This window comes from Sminthopsis crassicaudata, chromosome 1 (assembly GCF_048593235.1).
Source record: "Sminthopsis crassicaudata isolate SCR6 chromosome 1, ASM4859323v1, whole genome shotgun sequence".
Lineage (NCBI taxonomy): Eukaryota > Metazoa > Chordata > Mammalia > Dasyuromorphia > Dasyuridae > Sminthopsis > Sminthopsis crassicaudata.
The window spans coordinates 585,045,361-585,061,382 of record NC_133617.1 but is presented as its reverse complement, the minus strand read 5'-3'; the positions used below and the strand labels follow the sequence as shown (position 1 = coordinate 585,061,382).

The 16,022-nt window shown below is 35.8% G+C and overlaps 1 protein-coding gene across 1 annotated transcript in view; it reads left to right on the top strand.

The window, feature by feature from the left end:
• The window catches only part of ARSB (arylsulfatase B), a 232,662-nt gene that overhangs the window by 19,499 nt on the left and 197,141 nt on the right, over window positions 1-16,022 (top strand). Inside the window, exons 2-4 of the mRNA XM_074282345.1 lie at window positions 3,482-3,668; window positions 6,444-6,634; window positions 12,890-13,097. Of these exons, the coding sequence (XP_074138446.1) occupies window positions 3,482-3,668; window positions 6,444-6,634; window positions 12,890-13,097 (586 nt within the window). The remainder of the gene's footprint in view (window positions 1-3,481; window positions 3,669-6,443; window positions 6,635-12,889; window positions 13,098-16,022) is intronic.

Here is a 16,022-nt window from a genome sequence, read left to right as displayed (position 1 = left end):
GAAGTAGAAATTGAAATCTTCTATTATGGTTCTTGAGTTCATCCTGTATGGGGACTGCTTGAAAGAACCGAAGGCATTTAACCTGAATTAGAAAAAACTCAGGGACAACATGATAGCTATCCTTAGGTATGTGATGGGCAATCAGTGGAAGTGGGTTGAAACTAACCCTGTTTAGCTTCTACAGGTAGTATCATGAACAATGAGTAGAGGTGGGAAAGAGGGATGGTTAGTGGATTTATCTTGATTTCAGGAAGTGCATTCTCATAACCAGAGTTGCCCATAAGTAGAAAAGGCTGGCTGAAAAGACTTTGGATTCCTCCCCATTGTAGGTCTACAAATAGAGGTTGAATAATAAGTGGTGGGTATTTTGTAGTAGTGAGTACTTTTGAAGTATAGGTTAGGTGACTAATATGGAAATATGTTTTGCTTGACTATACATATATAACCCATATCAAATTGTTTCCTTTCTTAATGAGAAATGCTAGGAGGGAGGAAGAGAATTTGGAACTCAAAATTCAAAAAATGAATGTTAAAAATTGTTTTTACATATAATTGGGGAAAAATAAATTATGAAATAAATAATTTTAAAATGTAAGAAAAAATAAATATAGACTGAACCCTTTGGCCTCTGAGGTCTCTTCCTTTTTAATATTCCCTGATCCCATCCATAAAATGATTTTTACTCTAAAATTTTTTAAGTTCCTTTTTTTTGTCGTTATGAACCTAACAAATACCCAGAAACATAAAAATTTATATACATTAAAAAACAGAAAAGGAGTTATTACATATCAGTTGGTAAGTCTCTTGCATTCAGCTTATTTTTCATTTTTAAAGTATACATTACATAGCTAGAAACTGGAAGATGAATGGATATCCATCAATTGGAGAATGGCTGGGTAAATTATGGTATATGAAGGTTATGGAATATTATTGCTCTGTAAGAAATGACCAGCAGGAGGAATACAGAGAGGCTTGGAGAGACTTACATCAACTGAAGCTGAGTGAAATGAGCAGAACCAGAAGATCGCTGGCTGTACACTTCAATGCTGTATGAAGATGTATTCTGATGGAAGTGGAAATCTTCAACATAGGGAGGATCCAGCTCACTTCCAGCTGATCAATGATGGACAGAAATAACTACACCCAGAGAAGGAACACTGGGAAGTGAATGTAAATTGTTAGCACTACTGTCTATCTACCCAGGTTACTTACACCTTTGGAATCTAATACTTAATGTGCAACAAGAAAATGGTATTTACACACGTATATTGTATCTGGGTTATATTGTAACACATGTAAAATGTATGGGATTGCCTGTCATCGGGGGGAGGGAGTTGAAGGAGGGGGGGATAATTTGGAAAAATGAATACAAGGGATAATATTATAAAAAAATTACTCATGCATATATACTGTGGAAAAAATTCTAAATAAAAAAATTTAAAAAAATAAAGTATACATTACAGTTAACTTGGTAATTCTCATATAGTTCTGCTTGTTACTGTTCATTATGCTTTTTCCTTTTTTACTTAATTTTTTTTTTAAGGAACAAAAATTGATTTTCTCTTTCTTCTACTTTTCCCTGTCATTGAGAAAGGGAAGGGAAGAAAATAAACATTTATTAAGTACTTGCATTCTGTGTGCCAGGCCCTGTGTAAATGCTTTACAAATATAATTTCATTTGATATGGGAAAAAAGTGTAAAAATATTCATAGTCATCCAGCAAAACGAATTTCTACATTGTCCATGTCCAAAGATGCATGGCCCGTTCTGTATCCTGAATCTAACATCCCTCTGTTAGGAGATGAGTATCATGTTTCATCATGGGTCTTTTGAAATCATAGCTGGTCATTGTGTTGATCAGTTTTTAAGTTTCAAATTTGTTTATTTTTATTATAGAAATGATTCTCCTAGCTCTGCTCACTTCACTCCACATCAGTTTATTCAAATCATCCAAGCTTTTCTGAAAACCAACCCCTTTTTCACAGTACAATACAATTCCATTATATTCCTATACCATAATTTGTTCAGTCATTTCCCAGTTTTCTTCTGTGTATTTTATCAAATTTTCCATTAATGCTTTATTATTCTCCCTTTGTATTTTTATCATTCCCTGCCCTATAACAACCTCCAACCATCATGACTGTAAGATATCCTTTATAACAAATATTGGCAAAGGCTGTTTAGTTTTTGCTTTTACATCCATACCCACATGCATTTTCTTGCCCAATTAGGCTAATGATTTCCAATTCAGAAGTCTATTGCTTAAGCCTCTATAGGGATCTGGGATAGGAGTGCAAGTTTGGTGTTGTATTCATGAAACTGGGCAGCCACTCCATGTTCTTATATAGTGGGACTAATAGAATCCTTTCTAATTCCAAATCTATGACCTAAATAAAAATGGTCTAATAGTCCTGTAATAATAAATTTGTATTAAAATATTCAGTTTATTTAAATCTTTAAAAATCTTTCCCCCCCCCTGAGGCAATTGGGGTTAAGTGACTTGCCCAGGGTCACACAGCTAGGAAATGTTAAGTGTCTGAGGTCACATTTGAACTCAGGTCCTCCTGACTTCAGGGCTGGTGCTCTATCCACTGCGCCACCTAGCTGCCCTAAAAATCTTTTTTATGGTATCTTTTTTTTTTTTTTAAATTGTGAAATATTAAAATCTTTTTTTTTCTTTTAAAATTTATTTTATTAATTTTATAATTTTTTGACAGTACATGTGCATGGGTAATTTTTTACAACATTATCCCTTGTAATCACTTCTGTTCCAAATTTTCCCCTCGAAGTATTAAAATCTTTATTATTATTATTATTTTTTATTTTTATTATATATTTTTATAATATTAATCCTTGTATTCATTTTTCCAAATTATCCCCCCCCCCTCTACTCCCTCCCCGTGATGACAGGCAATCCCATACATTTTACATGTGCTACAATATAACCTAGATACAATACATGTGTGTGAATACCATTTTCTTGTTGCACAATAAACTTTAGATTCCGAAGGTACAAGTAACCTGGGCAGACAGACATTAGTGCTAACAATTTACATTCACTTCCCAGTGTTCCTTCTCTGGGTGTAGCTACCTCTGTCCATCATTGATCAACTGGAAGTGAGTTGGATCTTCTTTATGTTGAAGATTTCCACTTCCATCAGAATACATCCTCATACAGTATTGTTGTTGAAGTGTATAATGATCTCCTGGTTCTGTTCATTTCACTCAGCATCAGTTGATGTAAGTCTCTCCAGGCTTCTCTGTATTCCTCCTGCTGGTCATTTCTTACAGAGCAATAATATTCCATAACCTTCATATATGGTATCTTATTTTAAGAGAGAACAAATCAAGTTCACATTTCCTCCTCTGCAATGTTTTCATAAAACTAAATATTCTTTCCATATGGCTATTTGAGATCATTATATAATGACCTTGTATAGCCCAGATCTTTAATCCCTGATCTTATGTTTATTCTTTTAAGATCCATACAGGTTTGCAGCATCAGATAATCTGGCCCTGCCAACCCAGTTGCTTACCCCTTGATGAAAAGCTGCTGCCTGAACTTCTCCAGGAGGCCGGCTATGTCACCCACATGGTTGGAAAGTGGCATCTGGGCATGTTCCGAAAAGAATGTCTTCCAACACGCAGGGGATTCGATACCTTCTTTGGTAATGGAAATCCACACAGTTCTTTATAATTTGTCCCAACTGTAGCTCTCTAATTAAAAAAAAAAAAAAAAAAAAAAAACATTCAACTCTAATCAGATGAATTAACTGGAAATATCAATGCTGAGTGAGCCAGTTTTTATTGCAGTAAATCCATAAAGAAATTCCTGCATTGATTCTGTCCAAAGTTGTATGTCTCATTCTGTATCCTGAATTCAACACTTCTGTGTTAGGAGATGAGTATAATGTTTCATCATGAGTCTTTTAGAATCATGGATGGTCATTGTATGAGTCAGTGACCTTAAGTCTTTTCCCTCTAGTACCCTTCTCCATATCTAGATAATCGATAGCTTTTAAAGTAAATAGATTTTTTTTTCCTGGGCAAGGTGGAGAGAGAGGTTCCCAACAGTTTCCTAGGCATGCATGTAATCCATTTTGGCAAGCAATATAAGCTAATGGGAAGAACTCTGGATTTGGAGGCAAATGGCCTGTCCACATATTGCCTCAGTCATCTTAGACAAATGGAGTTTTTTGAGAATCAGTTTCCTCATCTGAGAAATAAAGAGGTTAGTCCAGATCAGGAGTTCTTAATTTAGGATCCATTAAATTTAATAAATATACGTTTCCTTAATTGCAGATCAGTGAAAGTATTTTTTTTTTACTCATTTTAAAACATCGAGGAGTCCATAGGTTTCATTACACTGACATAAAAAAGTAAAGAACTGGTCTAGATAATTTTTTAGAGTCCCTTCTAATTCTAAATCTATGACCTAAATAGAAATGGTCCTGTAATAGTATATTTGTATTAATATATTCAGTCTATTTAAATTTTTAAAAATCTTTTTTAGTATCTTATTTTTAGAGAGAACAAATCAGGTTTACATTTCCTCCTCTGCAATGTTTCCATAAAACTAAATATTCTTACCATATAGCTAGCATTGTTATTATGTATTGACTGTTATATTGTTTTTTTAAAGTCAGACATTAAATTGTTCAAAAACATTTTTTTTTTAAGTTTCCAAAAAAGGCACAGGTAATAGCATACTTTTAGGGGCTGATGGCTTTCAGAATATAAATTCATGTTTGTAAATCACTGTAAAGATAAAAAGCTCTGTATGCTCATAATAATAATTATTATTTTATTACTTGAAATCAGTTTGGCGGTTAAGCTATTTGTAAATTAATGGAGCGGCAAAAGAAATGTGTGAACAAATAGCTGTCATTTCTCTGGTGTCCTCTTATTTATTAGTTCTTTTCAATATTAATATTTGGCACATATATAACATCTTTGTACCAGACCTCTCATCTGGATAGATTCCCCCAGATGATAAGCCTATTGTCTGCAGTTTACAGGTGGACAAGCTAAAGTGAGTTCCACAAGGTCACATAATAAATCATTGGTACAGCACAGAAATAGAATGAATACTCTTTACCTCCTAATCCCCACCTCCCCGCAATTCTCCTAATATTTGATCCATCCCCACCAAAAACAATATGATTTTTATAAGAATTTGTTTCTTCCAATGCAAATCAAGTAGTTTAAAGCAAATAATTCAGGTTTCTAGTGCTTTGACATATGAAGGAATGAGTTTATGAATGTATGTGTATTTTTTAATCACTATATTTGGAGAACTATATACAATTCCTTTTATTTTTTCTTTTAATTTTCTAAAATTTTATTTTGTCTCATTATTCCCTTCTGACATTGTGCAGCATAAAAGCCATTTAATCAGAGAACAAAACATTTATTAACACGAGGGGCCTCTGATTTGATGAATCATGGAGGATGGGGAGCCACAGGAATAGAGATGTAGGAACTGGAAAGTACCTAAAAGGACATCTAATCCAGTCCTTTGTTGTACAAATCGGAGAGCCAAAAGGCAGAGATGTTAAGAGATTTGCTTAGTATCCGTTTGTTTTTATGATAGGAGGTTTCTACTGTGAAGATGTTAGGGATTTGGACCTGGGGAGAAGGCTCATGTTGTTACCCTTACCTTCGGGGAGTTTCTCATGATCTGTCTGTAGATGGCGCCTATAATAAAGAACAGGGTTGTCCATCTTAATGTTTGAAGAGGAGACTTTTACAGAATTATTGATAAAGGTTATCCATTTGTTTTCTCATCTCTGAGTCCCATACACGGGGCAGGCAGGCTGTTGCTATCTGACTCCCTGGAGGAATTTAAATATATAAAAAGTTTAATTTAGACACAACTTTTGAGTTGGTTTTATAAGTATTCTATACTATGATCAGGGGGCTTTATTAGGAAAGATTTGTGTCTTTCACCAGCTGGTGTCAGCATCCGACTAGGGATGACTCGGCTGTTCCTGAGAAGCCTGTATCACAAACAATCTGAGGATGACAGGAACAAAGCCATTTTGTGTACCCCCTCCTAATAAAGCCAGATGTCCAGTCCATACTGCATCTGTTTCCTGGGTTTCACTCTAAGATTACAAGTCCAAGACATCATTCCTTTACTTCGTGTGTGCTCTGAGCATATTTTAAATGTATTTCACTGATATCAACCATTTGCTTAGGAAACAGCTGAGCTGCTGTTCTCCAGATCTTTCTGGGGTCACAGGTCAGAATGGCACCACAAATGAAATTTTTATGCTTTGCAGTATCAAGTATAGAGATGTTAAAGAATCTTGATCTGATTAGCCTTGTCATCTGATTAGCCTTGTCATGGGTAATCAATCGCATTAGCGATTAAATAAAATTCGTTTATATAATAAGTCTTATGCTGTGCTGACTGCTTTCCTCTTCCATTCTCATTGTAGGGTATCTCTTAGGTAGTGAAGACTACTACTCCCATAAACGCTGTGTACACATTAATGCCCTGAATGTCACCCGGTGTGCTCTTGATTTTAGAGATGGAGAAGATGTTGCAGAAGGATACAACAATACATATTCAACAAATATATTTACAGAAAAGACTGTAGACCTTATTGCTAAACATCCAACTCAGAAGGTATATTCCTTCCCTCTCTCCCTCCTTCCCTCCATCCCTCATTTCCTTCTTTCTTTCCTCTCTCCCTTCCCTCCCTTCCCTCCCTCCCTTCCCTCCCTTCCCTCCCTCCCTCCCTCCCTCTCTCCCTCTCTTCCTTCCTTCCTTATCTCTCTCCCTCCCTCCCTCCCTCCCTTCCTTCCTTCCTTTCTTCCTTCCTTCCTTCCTTCCTTCCTTCCTTCCTTCCTTCCTTCCTTCCTTCCTTCCTTCCTTCCTTCCTTCCTTCCTTCCTTCCTTCCTTCCTTCCTTCCTTCCTTCCTTCCTTCTTTCCTTCCTAACTGTTGATTACATATATTACAAATAACTACACATGGATTAGAAGATTCTACTTTTAATGGCATAGCCAAACAATTATAATCAAAGACAGCTAAGGTATAGACTTTCTTCCCCATGGTCACATCAATGTTATGCATCTTCTTTAAGATCTGTTTGATATGATGCTTCTTGCCCTTGACACAATGATATATATCATGGAGCTGTGGTCCCCAATCTTTGGTCAAGGGGAACTCAATGGCTTAGTGACCTGGCTTGCTTCTCCCAGGGACACTCTTCTGAGTGTATCTGAAGTTGAGCCTCTTGCAAAATTAAAGTGCTTTGAGTTACTGAAAGATACAGGGCATTTGGATCATCTTTTAACAATCTACCTTTTAACATCATCTACCTTTTACCAATGCTTTGTTTTGTCTAGAGGAAGATAAATTCTTTTTTTAATCTTTGATCTTGTAGGATAGAATTCATTGTTTCTTTACAAATAATGAGATCCCAGGCTAGGTGGTGCGGCGGATAGAGCACTGAGCCTGGAATCTGGAAAATCTGAGTTCAAATATGGCCTTCAGACATTTATTAGCTATATGACCCTGATAAAGATAATTAATTTATATCTATCTTGACTTAAAAAAAAAGGATAATGATAGCATTTAGCTTCCAGGGTTATTTTGAAGATCAAATAGAATATTAGTTAAATGCTTAGCAGAGTACCTGGCCCACCCTAGAAGCTATATAAATACTAGCTATTGGTATTATACCATCAAAGATCCTGGAATCCCAGGTTTAGAGCTGGAAGAGACTTTAGAGATCATCTGATCCAACCTTCTTCATTTTAGAGTTTCAGAAGCTAAGGTGTGGAGAGGTCAGGTGATTTGCCTCAAGTGATTTGCCTCAAATTGCTCTGCACTTGAGACTATCTTACATATTACTGTCAAGATAATTTTCTTAAAACACAGACCTGACCCTGTTATTTGTCTGCTCAACCAACTCCTGAGGCTTCTTTTTACCTAAAAGATAAAATATAAATTCTATTTAGCCTTTTAATCCCTACATAATCTGGCCCTAAACTATCTTTCTAGCTTTAATGGATATTACTCTCCCGCCACCACCATTTGATCTAGCCAAAATGATTCCCTCTATTCCTTAAACAAAACACTCCATTTCTTATCTTTGCCTTTGTTTTGGCCATCCAATATACCTGGAATGAACTCCCTCCTTTCATCTACAGCAGGGCTTCTTAAACTTTTCCCACTCATGACCCCTTTTCACCAGAGAAATTTTTACAAGACCTCCAGTATATAGGTATATAAAACAGTATGAAAATCAAATATTAATAACAAATCATAAAGAAATTTATTTTAAAACAATTCTTTGGTATACATATAATTTTACCTTTTATTAAAGATAGATGCAAATTTCATACTAATAAAATAGATGTGCTTGTTTATTTTTACAAAAAGAATTAATTCTTGGTGGAATATTTGAGACCTTTAACTATTGCCAATTTTTTTGCAACTTCCACATTCAGTTACATGACCCCATACGGTGTCATGACCCACAGTTTAAGAACTTTTGTTCTACCTCATAGAGTCCCTCTTTTCTTTTGTTGTTGTGCCTTTGGCTTTCATTTTTAAAGAGGACCAATAGCATTATGAGGTGATACCTTGACTTTTGAATTGGATTTTAGTGAGCTAAGCTGTACAAAGTTGTCGAGATCAAGAACCAACTTCTATAACAAGCCTTTCCTGATTTTTCCAACTCTTAGTCCCGTCCCTCCAAAAGTAGCTTGTATTTAACTACTTTGTATAGATTTGCATTATTTATATTGTGTTATATTATTTTTGTTTATATTTATGTTGAATTATTTTTACATATACTTGTTTTCCCCATTATAATGTAAATTCCTTGTAAGTAGTTGTTTCTTTCATTTTACTTTTTCTAACATCTCGGGCATTATACTTTATTTCCAGCACCTTGGATAGTGTTTGGGACATAAGAAGCACTTAATAAATATTTGTCAGTTGATTAATTGGCTGCCTGAGGATATACATGATATATATATATATATATATATATATATATATATATATATATATATTTTATAGAGAGAGAGTTTAAGGAAAGGCCAGTTTTAACATATGAACATTATATATTATAGAACCTTTAAGAAGAAATCTAATTTTATTAATTTCATGTGTATAAATGTCTATATTTGCACATATTACATATATGCACAAACACCTGTTTTTGTATAAAGCATGTCTAGAAAAGTAATGTAAATACTTGAAAATAGTTTATTCTTCTAAATATGCTTATATTTTCCCCTATAATTTTTTTTTAACATTATGAATTTGTTATGCTAGACCTTTTTTTTTTTTTTTCCCTCCAAAGGTGGTACAAAAGTAAATTTACATTCATGGGAGAAATACTTTAGTCTAAATGAGAAATTAAATTTTCATAGATTCTGAGTTTACCAAAAATAAAAATGAATGAGACTCTACTGTGTGTAGGCTAACTTTTGGGACATATAATTTATTTAACATACTGACTTTATATTATAGACAATGACCAAACAAGTCTTGTAACTATTTTGTAGTAAATCCTCAGCAAACACACTTGTAATTTTTCATTAGATGTGTTGATGATGTGATAATAGAAATATATATATATATATATATATATATATATATACATATATATATGTATATTTTAACCTATGAGCCTTATATATTATAGGACATTTAAGAAGAAAAAAAAATATATATGCCAACTGTCTCATTTTGTAGATAAGGAAAATGTGCTCAAGAACATTTCCCAAAGTCACATACTCTGTTGATACCTAATGTCATATATGCACTTGTCTTTCAGACATCTTGCACTGGATGTCTCAGTAAATATCTTAAACTTAACATGTCCAAAGCAGAATTCATTATCTTTCCCCCTAAATCCTCTCCCTGTACCTTTCCTATACTTGTAGAGAGTCCCAGTCCCTCAAGTTCACATCTAGGAGTCATCATCCACTCCTTGCCATCTCATCCCTTCCACACACCCCATTATCCAAGCCTTTGCTTTTCACCTTTGTATCATCTCTCCAATATACATTCTTCTCTCCTCTGACATTCTGCACTACTCTCTCCTCTGCACTACTCTGGTGCAGACATGGACTACTGGAGTATAATTCAGTGTCTGCACTTTCTGGCTGTGTAAAGAGACACCAATTGGCTCAGGTCAGAAAGAGAGCAGGTCAAAGGTACTATGCCCATTAATGGTGAGATTGGACCTGTGAATGACAGCTGCACTTCCACCTGGGGAGAAAGAAGGATATTTGAGTTTTTTTTTTTTTTTTTAATTAAACCCGGTCCTCTGACTTCAAATGTGGAAATTTTCCTATTATATTGTCTAGTCCACTTATTAGCTATATGGTCTGAGACAAATCATGTAATTCCTCTGAACTTGTTTATTTTTCTCTAAAATGAGGATGATAATATGTATAGCAACTACTTTCATAATTTGTTGTGGGCTTAAAGGAAATGATGCAAATAAAATATTTTGCAAACTTTAAAATGCTATATAAATATTCATTTACATATTACAAAGCATTTTCTTCACAATAGTTCTGTGAGATATATATATATATATTTATTATATGTATGCATATTTTTATTATTTCCATCATACATATAAAGATTTGCTGTTTCCCAGATCTAAGCACAGAAAAGGGATCAGATATTAAATTAACTGCAAAAATGAGACTGCATTGAGTGATCCTTTTATGAGATATAAATTAATCTCTTTGTGAATCAGAAAGGAAGCAACATGAAGGTAAAAAGAAAGATGGGTTTTGCTTCTAGACAATCTTTAATAATCACTGAGTCCTGGAGACAGAATTGAAGAGGGATTCAGATCCAGATATGATAGAGAAGATATAGGGAACTAGAGAAAAGAGTGCTCTAAGAAGCCACATGGATCTGGGAGAGTGTAATCACAACTAAGAAAGGGCTCCAGGATTCTGATAGTGAGACTGCTTCAGCCTTTTAAACACAAAGTGTGTCAGAACATAACTACTTTGGTGAAATTCCCCAGATTACAGATTCTCAAAGAAGTAAGCCCATATCTCCTCTCTCCCTTGAACTCCTTAATGGCCAGTCAACAAGTCAGTCAATCAGTAAACATTTATTAAGTACTTACTGTGTTCCAAGCTCTAGGGATACAAAGGAAAAAGATAATTCCTCCCCTTAAGGAGCTCACAATCTAATAGGGGAGAAAAGAAACAAATATGTACCAACTAGCTACAGGATAAATTGGAAATAATTAACAGAGGAGAGATGCTAGAATTAAGAGGGATTGAGAAAAACTTCCCATAAAAGATGGAACAGGAGGTTGTCTTGCCTATCAAGTGCTATTCTGGACAAGTTGCTTAATCCTTCAATGCACCAAACACCTTTCTAAGAGCAGAAGTTGCTGGGGTGGAAGGATTTTCTTGGTCTATTCTCTAGATGAAAGAGAGAGTGATCAGTACAGAGAGAGAAGAAGAATGGCAGGAAGAAACTCTTGGCTATAAACTGTGTTATTCTGGACAAGTTGCTTAATTTTTTTAATGCACCAAACAATTCTATAAGAGTAGAAGTTGCTGGGGTAGAAACATTTTCTCTCTCTATTCTGTAGAAGAAAGAGAGAGCGATCAGTGCAGAGAGAGGAGGTCAGTGACAGTTAGCCAAAGGAGAGTTACTTACCCCTGATGTAACTAGGATAGCCAACAACAATGCATGGCACATGACTATGCTGCCTTTGTTTTCTTATTGAAAAGAATCTGTTTGGAAAGCCAGGGTGTGGTGATTCATGGGACTTTCAGGTAGCCACCAAGGGCCACATGGGTTGGACTTCATGTCACCCTAAGTGAACCAGGAATCCACATCAATCCAAAGGCCACCAAAGCTGTGTTAAAGGAGGCACAACTTTTACCTTGTCTTTCCCTCCCTTTCCCCCAAATCCTGGCTTTATTTCCATTACATTAGGAAGTGGGGTACTCTGGTAGATATTGATCTTACTACAGATAGTATTGAATGGAGGAGTTTTATTTGTTTAGACATGAATAATTTATGTAAATTTATGTGAATGCAGAAGATGAAATATAGGGTAGTGGTAATAATTTAGGGGGCACGTCCAGTGGATAAAGTGCCGGGCCTGGAGCAGGAAGACTCATCTTCCTGAGTTCAAATCCAGCTTCTGACAGCTGTGTGACTCTGGACAAGTCATTGTTTGCTTTAGTTTCCTCATCTGTTAAATGAGTTGGAGAAGGAAATGGCAAACACTTCAGTATCTCTGCCAAGAAAACCCCAAATGGAGTCACTTAAGAGTCAAACATTGCTGACTGAATAATCGTAATCTGGCAAACTGGATTCCCAAGTCACCGTATAAGTTTCTGACACCAATTTTCTATAATGACTTAAATGATTTTCTCCAATGGAAGAATAAGGTTCATATATTGAAATCTTTCAGACTTTTAAGTCTTTGCCCAAAGTCCAACAAGCTTTATTGAAGCATAATGAATAAAGTGACAGATAAGAGTTATATTAGAAGGTGAGAAGAAAAGAAAATAAAGAAGGCACAACTGATTTGGAATATTATTAAGATTCGTGTTAAGTGGGAAAAAAATCAACTTATTAATTTATTTTTTAGCTCTCAGGAATCAAATTTGGTAGAGCACCTGATATAAACTATTAAAATACATATCTTTATTTTCCCACATGATGTGGTAGTAGAAAAATCCAAATCCTAGCTTCAAAGGTAGATACCTGATTCTGATGCTTATAACAATATGGGAAAAAAGCCTGAGTGGGGAGAGAAGATGAAGATGTGGCCATTGTTATTCTAATTACCTGATAAATGTAGGTCTGTGTGACATTTCCCACTTGACTGCTCTCCTAACTGATTGATATAATTCTTTTCCAGCCTCTGTTTCTCTACCTCGCCCTACAGTCTGTCCACGAGCCCCTTCAGGTCCCCGAGGAATATCAGCAGCTATATGACTTTATCCAAGACAAAAAGAGGCGTTCCTATGCAGGAATGGTGACCCTTATGGATGAAGCTGTGGGAAATGTCACAAGAGCTCTGAACAAGTATGGGCTCTGGAATGACACAGTGTTCATCTTCTCCACAGGTAAGTCTGTCCAATAAAAAATCATCTTCATCCAGAAGCTAGGATATAGCGTTCAATAAAGTGAATGAAGACAAAGTGGAACATTTAGTGGTTCCTTATTAAAATAGATTTGAACTGCAATGGTAAAGGCATGATAGAAAAAGATAGAAAGATTTTCCTTAAGAAATAAACAGAAATATTTTTTCCCTCTTACTGATACTGAAATATTGAAAGAAAAGGAAGATAATTCCACCTAGCTGTACATGAATTAATGGTGCTGATATACATATATATGCATATATATCTTACTTTTTAAAAGTTTACAAAATGCTTTATATACAACCATCTAATAGCTTTGTAACATCCCTATGAGTTAGGTAGTGCTGTGATTTGTTATTCCTATTGCAGGTAAGGAAAATGAGACTTGCTGTGATTGAGTGATTTTCTCATGGTCAAAAAGAGACTCATTGTGGTTGAGGTCTTCTTGTCTATCCACTATGTCATACTACCTCTTCAATGTAAATAAGCATTGCTCCAATTTAGCTGTGCAATTAATTAGTATATGGTGAGATATATTCTTATTTCTTTTTGTAGTTTTTGTGTCTTCTGTGAGTATAGCTTCAATCAACCAAAAAGGAAACATGGATATATAAAATTGCAGAGATAGGAGAGGAAGGGGATAAGAGGAAAGAAATAAGATTCTTTTATCTTGACTCTGTCTACTTCTATTACATATTAGGTGGACCCAGTATACACTTTGGGCTGTGATATGAATGATCATCAGGAATACATATTTATTGACATTTTAATGAGGTTCTTTGTTTCTGACTGGTTGGGACTTAGCTATAACCTCAAATGAGATAGAGGTTGGAATCTTTGTAATTTGTTGGTCTTAAAAAACCATACAGTTCCAATAAAAGAAGAGTTAAAGTCAAGTTTTGTTCTGTAATGGATTCTTGAATTTCTGAGACTGGGGAATCCTATCATCAGTGCAGACTAACAGTCTCTCCATGTCTATGTACAGAAAAGGGGGCAAGTCAAGTTAACAGCTATTATCAGGTACCTACTATGTGCTATGCACTGTGCTGAGCTCTGGGGATACAAAAAAGGTAAAAAGAATAAAAAGTCAGCTTCTGTTAGGAGCTCACAATCCAAAGGGAGAGAAAGCAGGTAAACAATTATGTAATCTCCCTCCCTCCTTTTCTTCTGTCCACATAGGCTATTATACCTTACCTGCCAGTGCTTTTCTCAAAGATGTAGATTTTGATTGCTGAAACTTCAGGAGATATCTTGGGGTTTACAGTTTACTCTGCTCTTATTGATAGACCAACGATAGGTCCTAGCCCAAACCTCTTTTGATCCCTGGTCATTGGGATCCAGATTGTTGAGAGTGTAAATAGCAATTGTTTCTATTTTGGCTAGAAACACTGAGAGTCTTCCCCTTCCAGGTAAAAGAGGTCATTCTTTATCTCATTTCTTACTTAGACTTAATCACTGTTACCTCAAACTGAGACCTGGGAAAGATCTTAACTTAAAAAAGCCAAGGTGTCCCATTACATCTGGGGCTATTTCCAATTGTCCTGATCTATATCTGGTCACTGGACCCCAATGGCCCTGGAGGAGAAAGTGAGGTTGGTGACTTTGCACAACCCTCCCTCATTTCAATATAATTTCCTTGAAAGTCATGAAATCACTTCCTTGATGTCATGGTCCTCTACAGAGAAGTACAAACAATAAACAAGATATATCTTGGAAAACTGGAGGGCAAACCACCAGAGGGAAGCCAGTAAGGGCTGCCAGGAAAGAGTTTGTGTAGAAGGTGGGATCTTAGCTGCAACTTGAAGGAGTTTAGGGAAGCTAGGAGGCTGAAATGAGGAAGGAAAGAATTCCTCATATGTGGACAACCAGGGAAAATGTACAAAGCTGGGATAATAGAGTGTTTTGGTCAAGGAAAAATAGGAAAGCCAGTGACACTGGATTGTAGAATGCATGAAAGGGAGCAAGTTATAAGACTGGAAAGGCAGAGGAGGATCAGTTTATAAAGGATTTTAAAAACTACCTAGGGGATTTTATATTTGACCTTACAGGTAATAGGGAACCAGTGGAGTTTGTTGAATGGGAGATGACCTGCACTTCAGGAAAATTATTTTAATAGATAAATGGAGGATGGAATAGATTGGGGAGATACTTGAGGCAGGGACATCAAACAGATAGCTGGCCAAAGTGGTAGGGATGGATTAGAGGGTACAAAGGTAGAAATGACAAGATTTGGCAACTGTTTGGATTTAGTGGGTGAGAATGAAGACTAAACGAGAACACCTGGATTATGAATCTGGTTGACTGGTAGGATAGTAGTATCTTCCATAGTCTTGGAAAAGTTAGGAAGAGGAGGGTATTTGGGGAGAAATATCATTTGCATAAAGATGATAATTGAATCCATGGGAGCTGATGAAATGACCAAGTAAAAGAGTATAGAGGGAGAAGAGGGTCCAAGAGAGGGCCTTTGGGAACATGAGTGGTTAGTGGTTTCAGAGAGTATTTATTTAATTGTTGGTATTCAAAAGTTGGGGCAGATAGGTAGTACACTAGATAGAATACTGGGCCTGGAGTCAAGAAGATTTTACTTTGTGAGTTCAAATCTAGCCTCAGACACTTATTAGATGTAGGATCTCGGACAAGTCCTTTAACCCTGTTTGCCTCAAATTCCTCCCCTGTAAAATAGAGCTGAAGAAGGAAATGGCAAATGAATGCAGTATCTTTGCCAATAAAACCCCATCAGACATAACTGAAAACAACTGAACATACAACACATACTCAAAAGTTTTAATATTCATCCCTAAACCAATGAGACAGGTTCTGACTTTCTGTAAACCAAAGGGGGATAATCCTTAATCCTTAGGTGACTAGTGCTTATGTCAGGAATTATCACTGAAGGCCTGAGCCAAG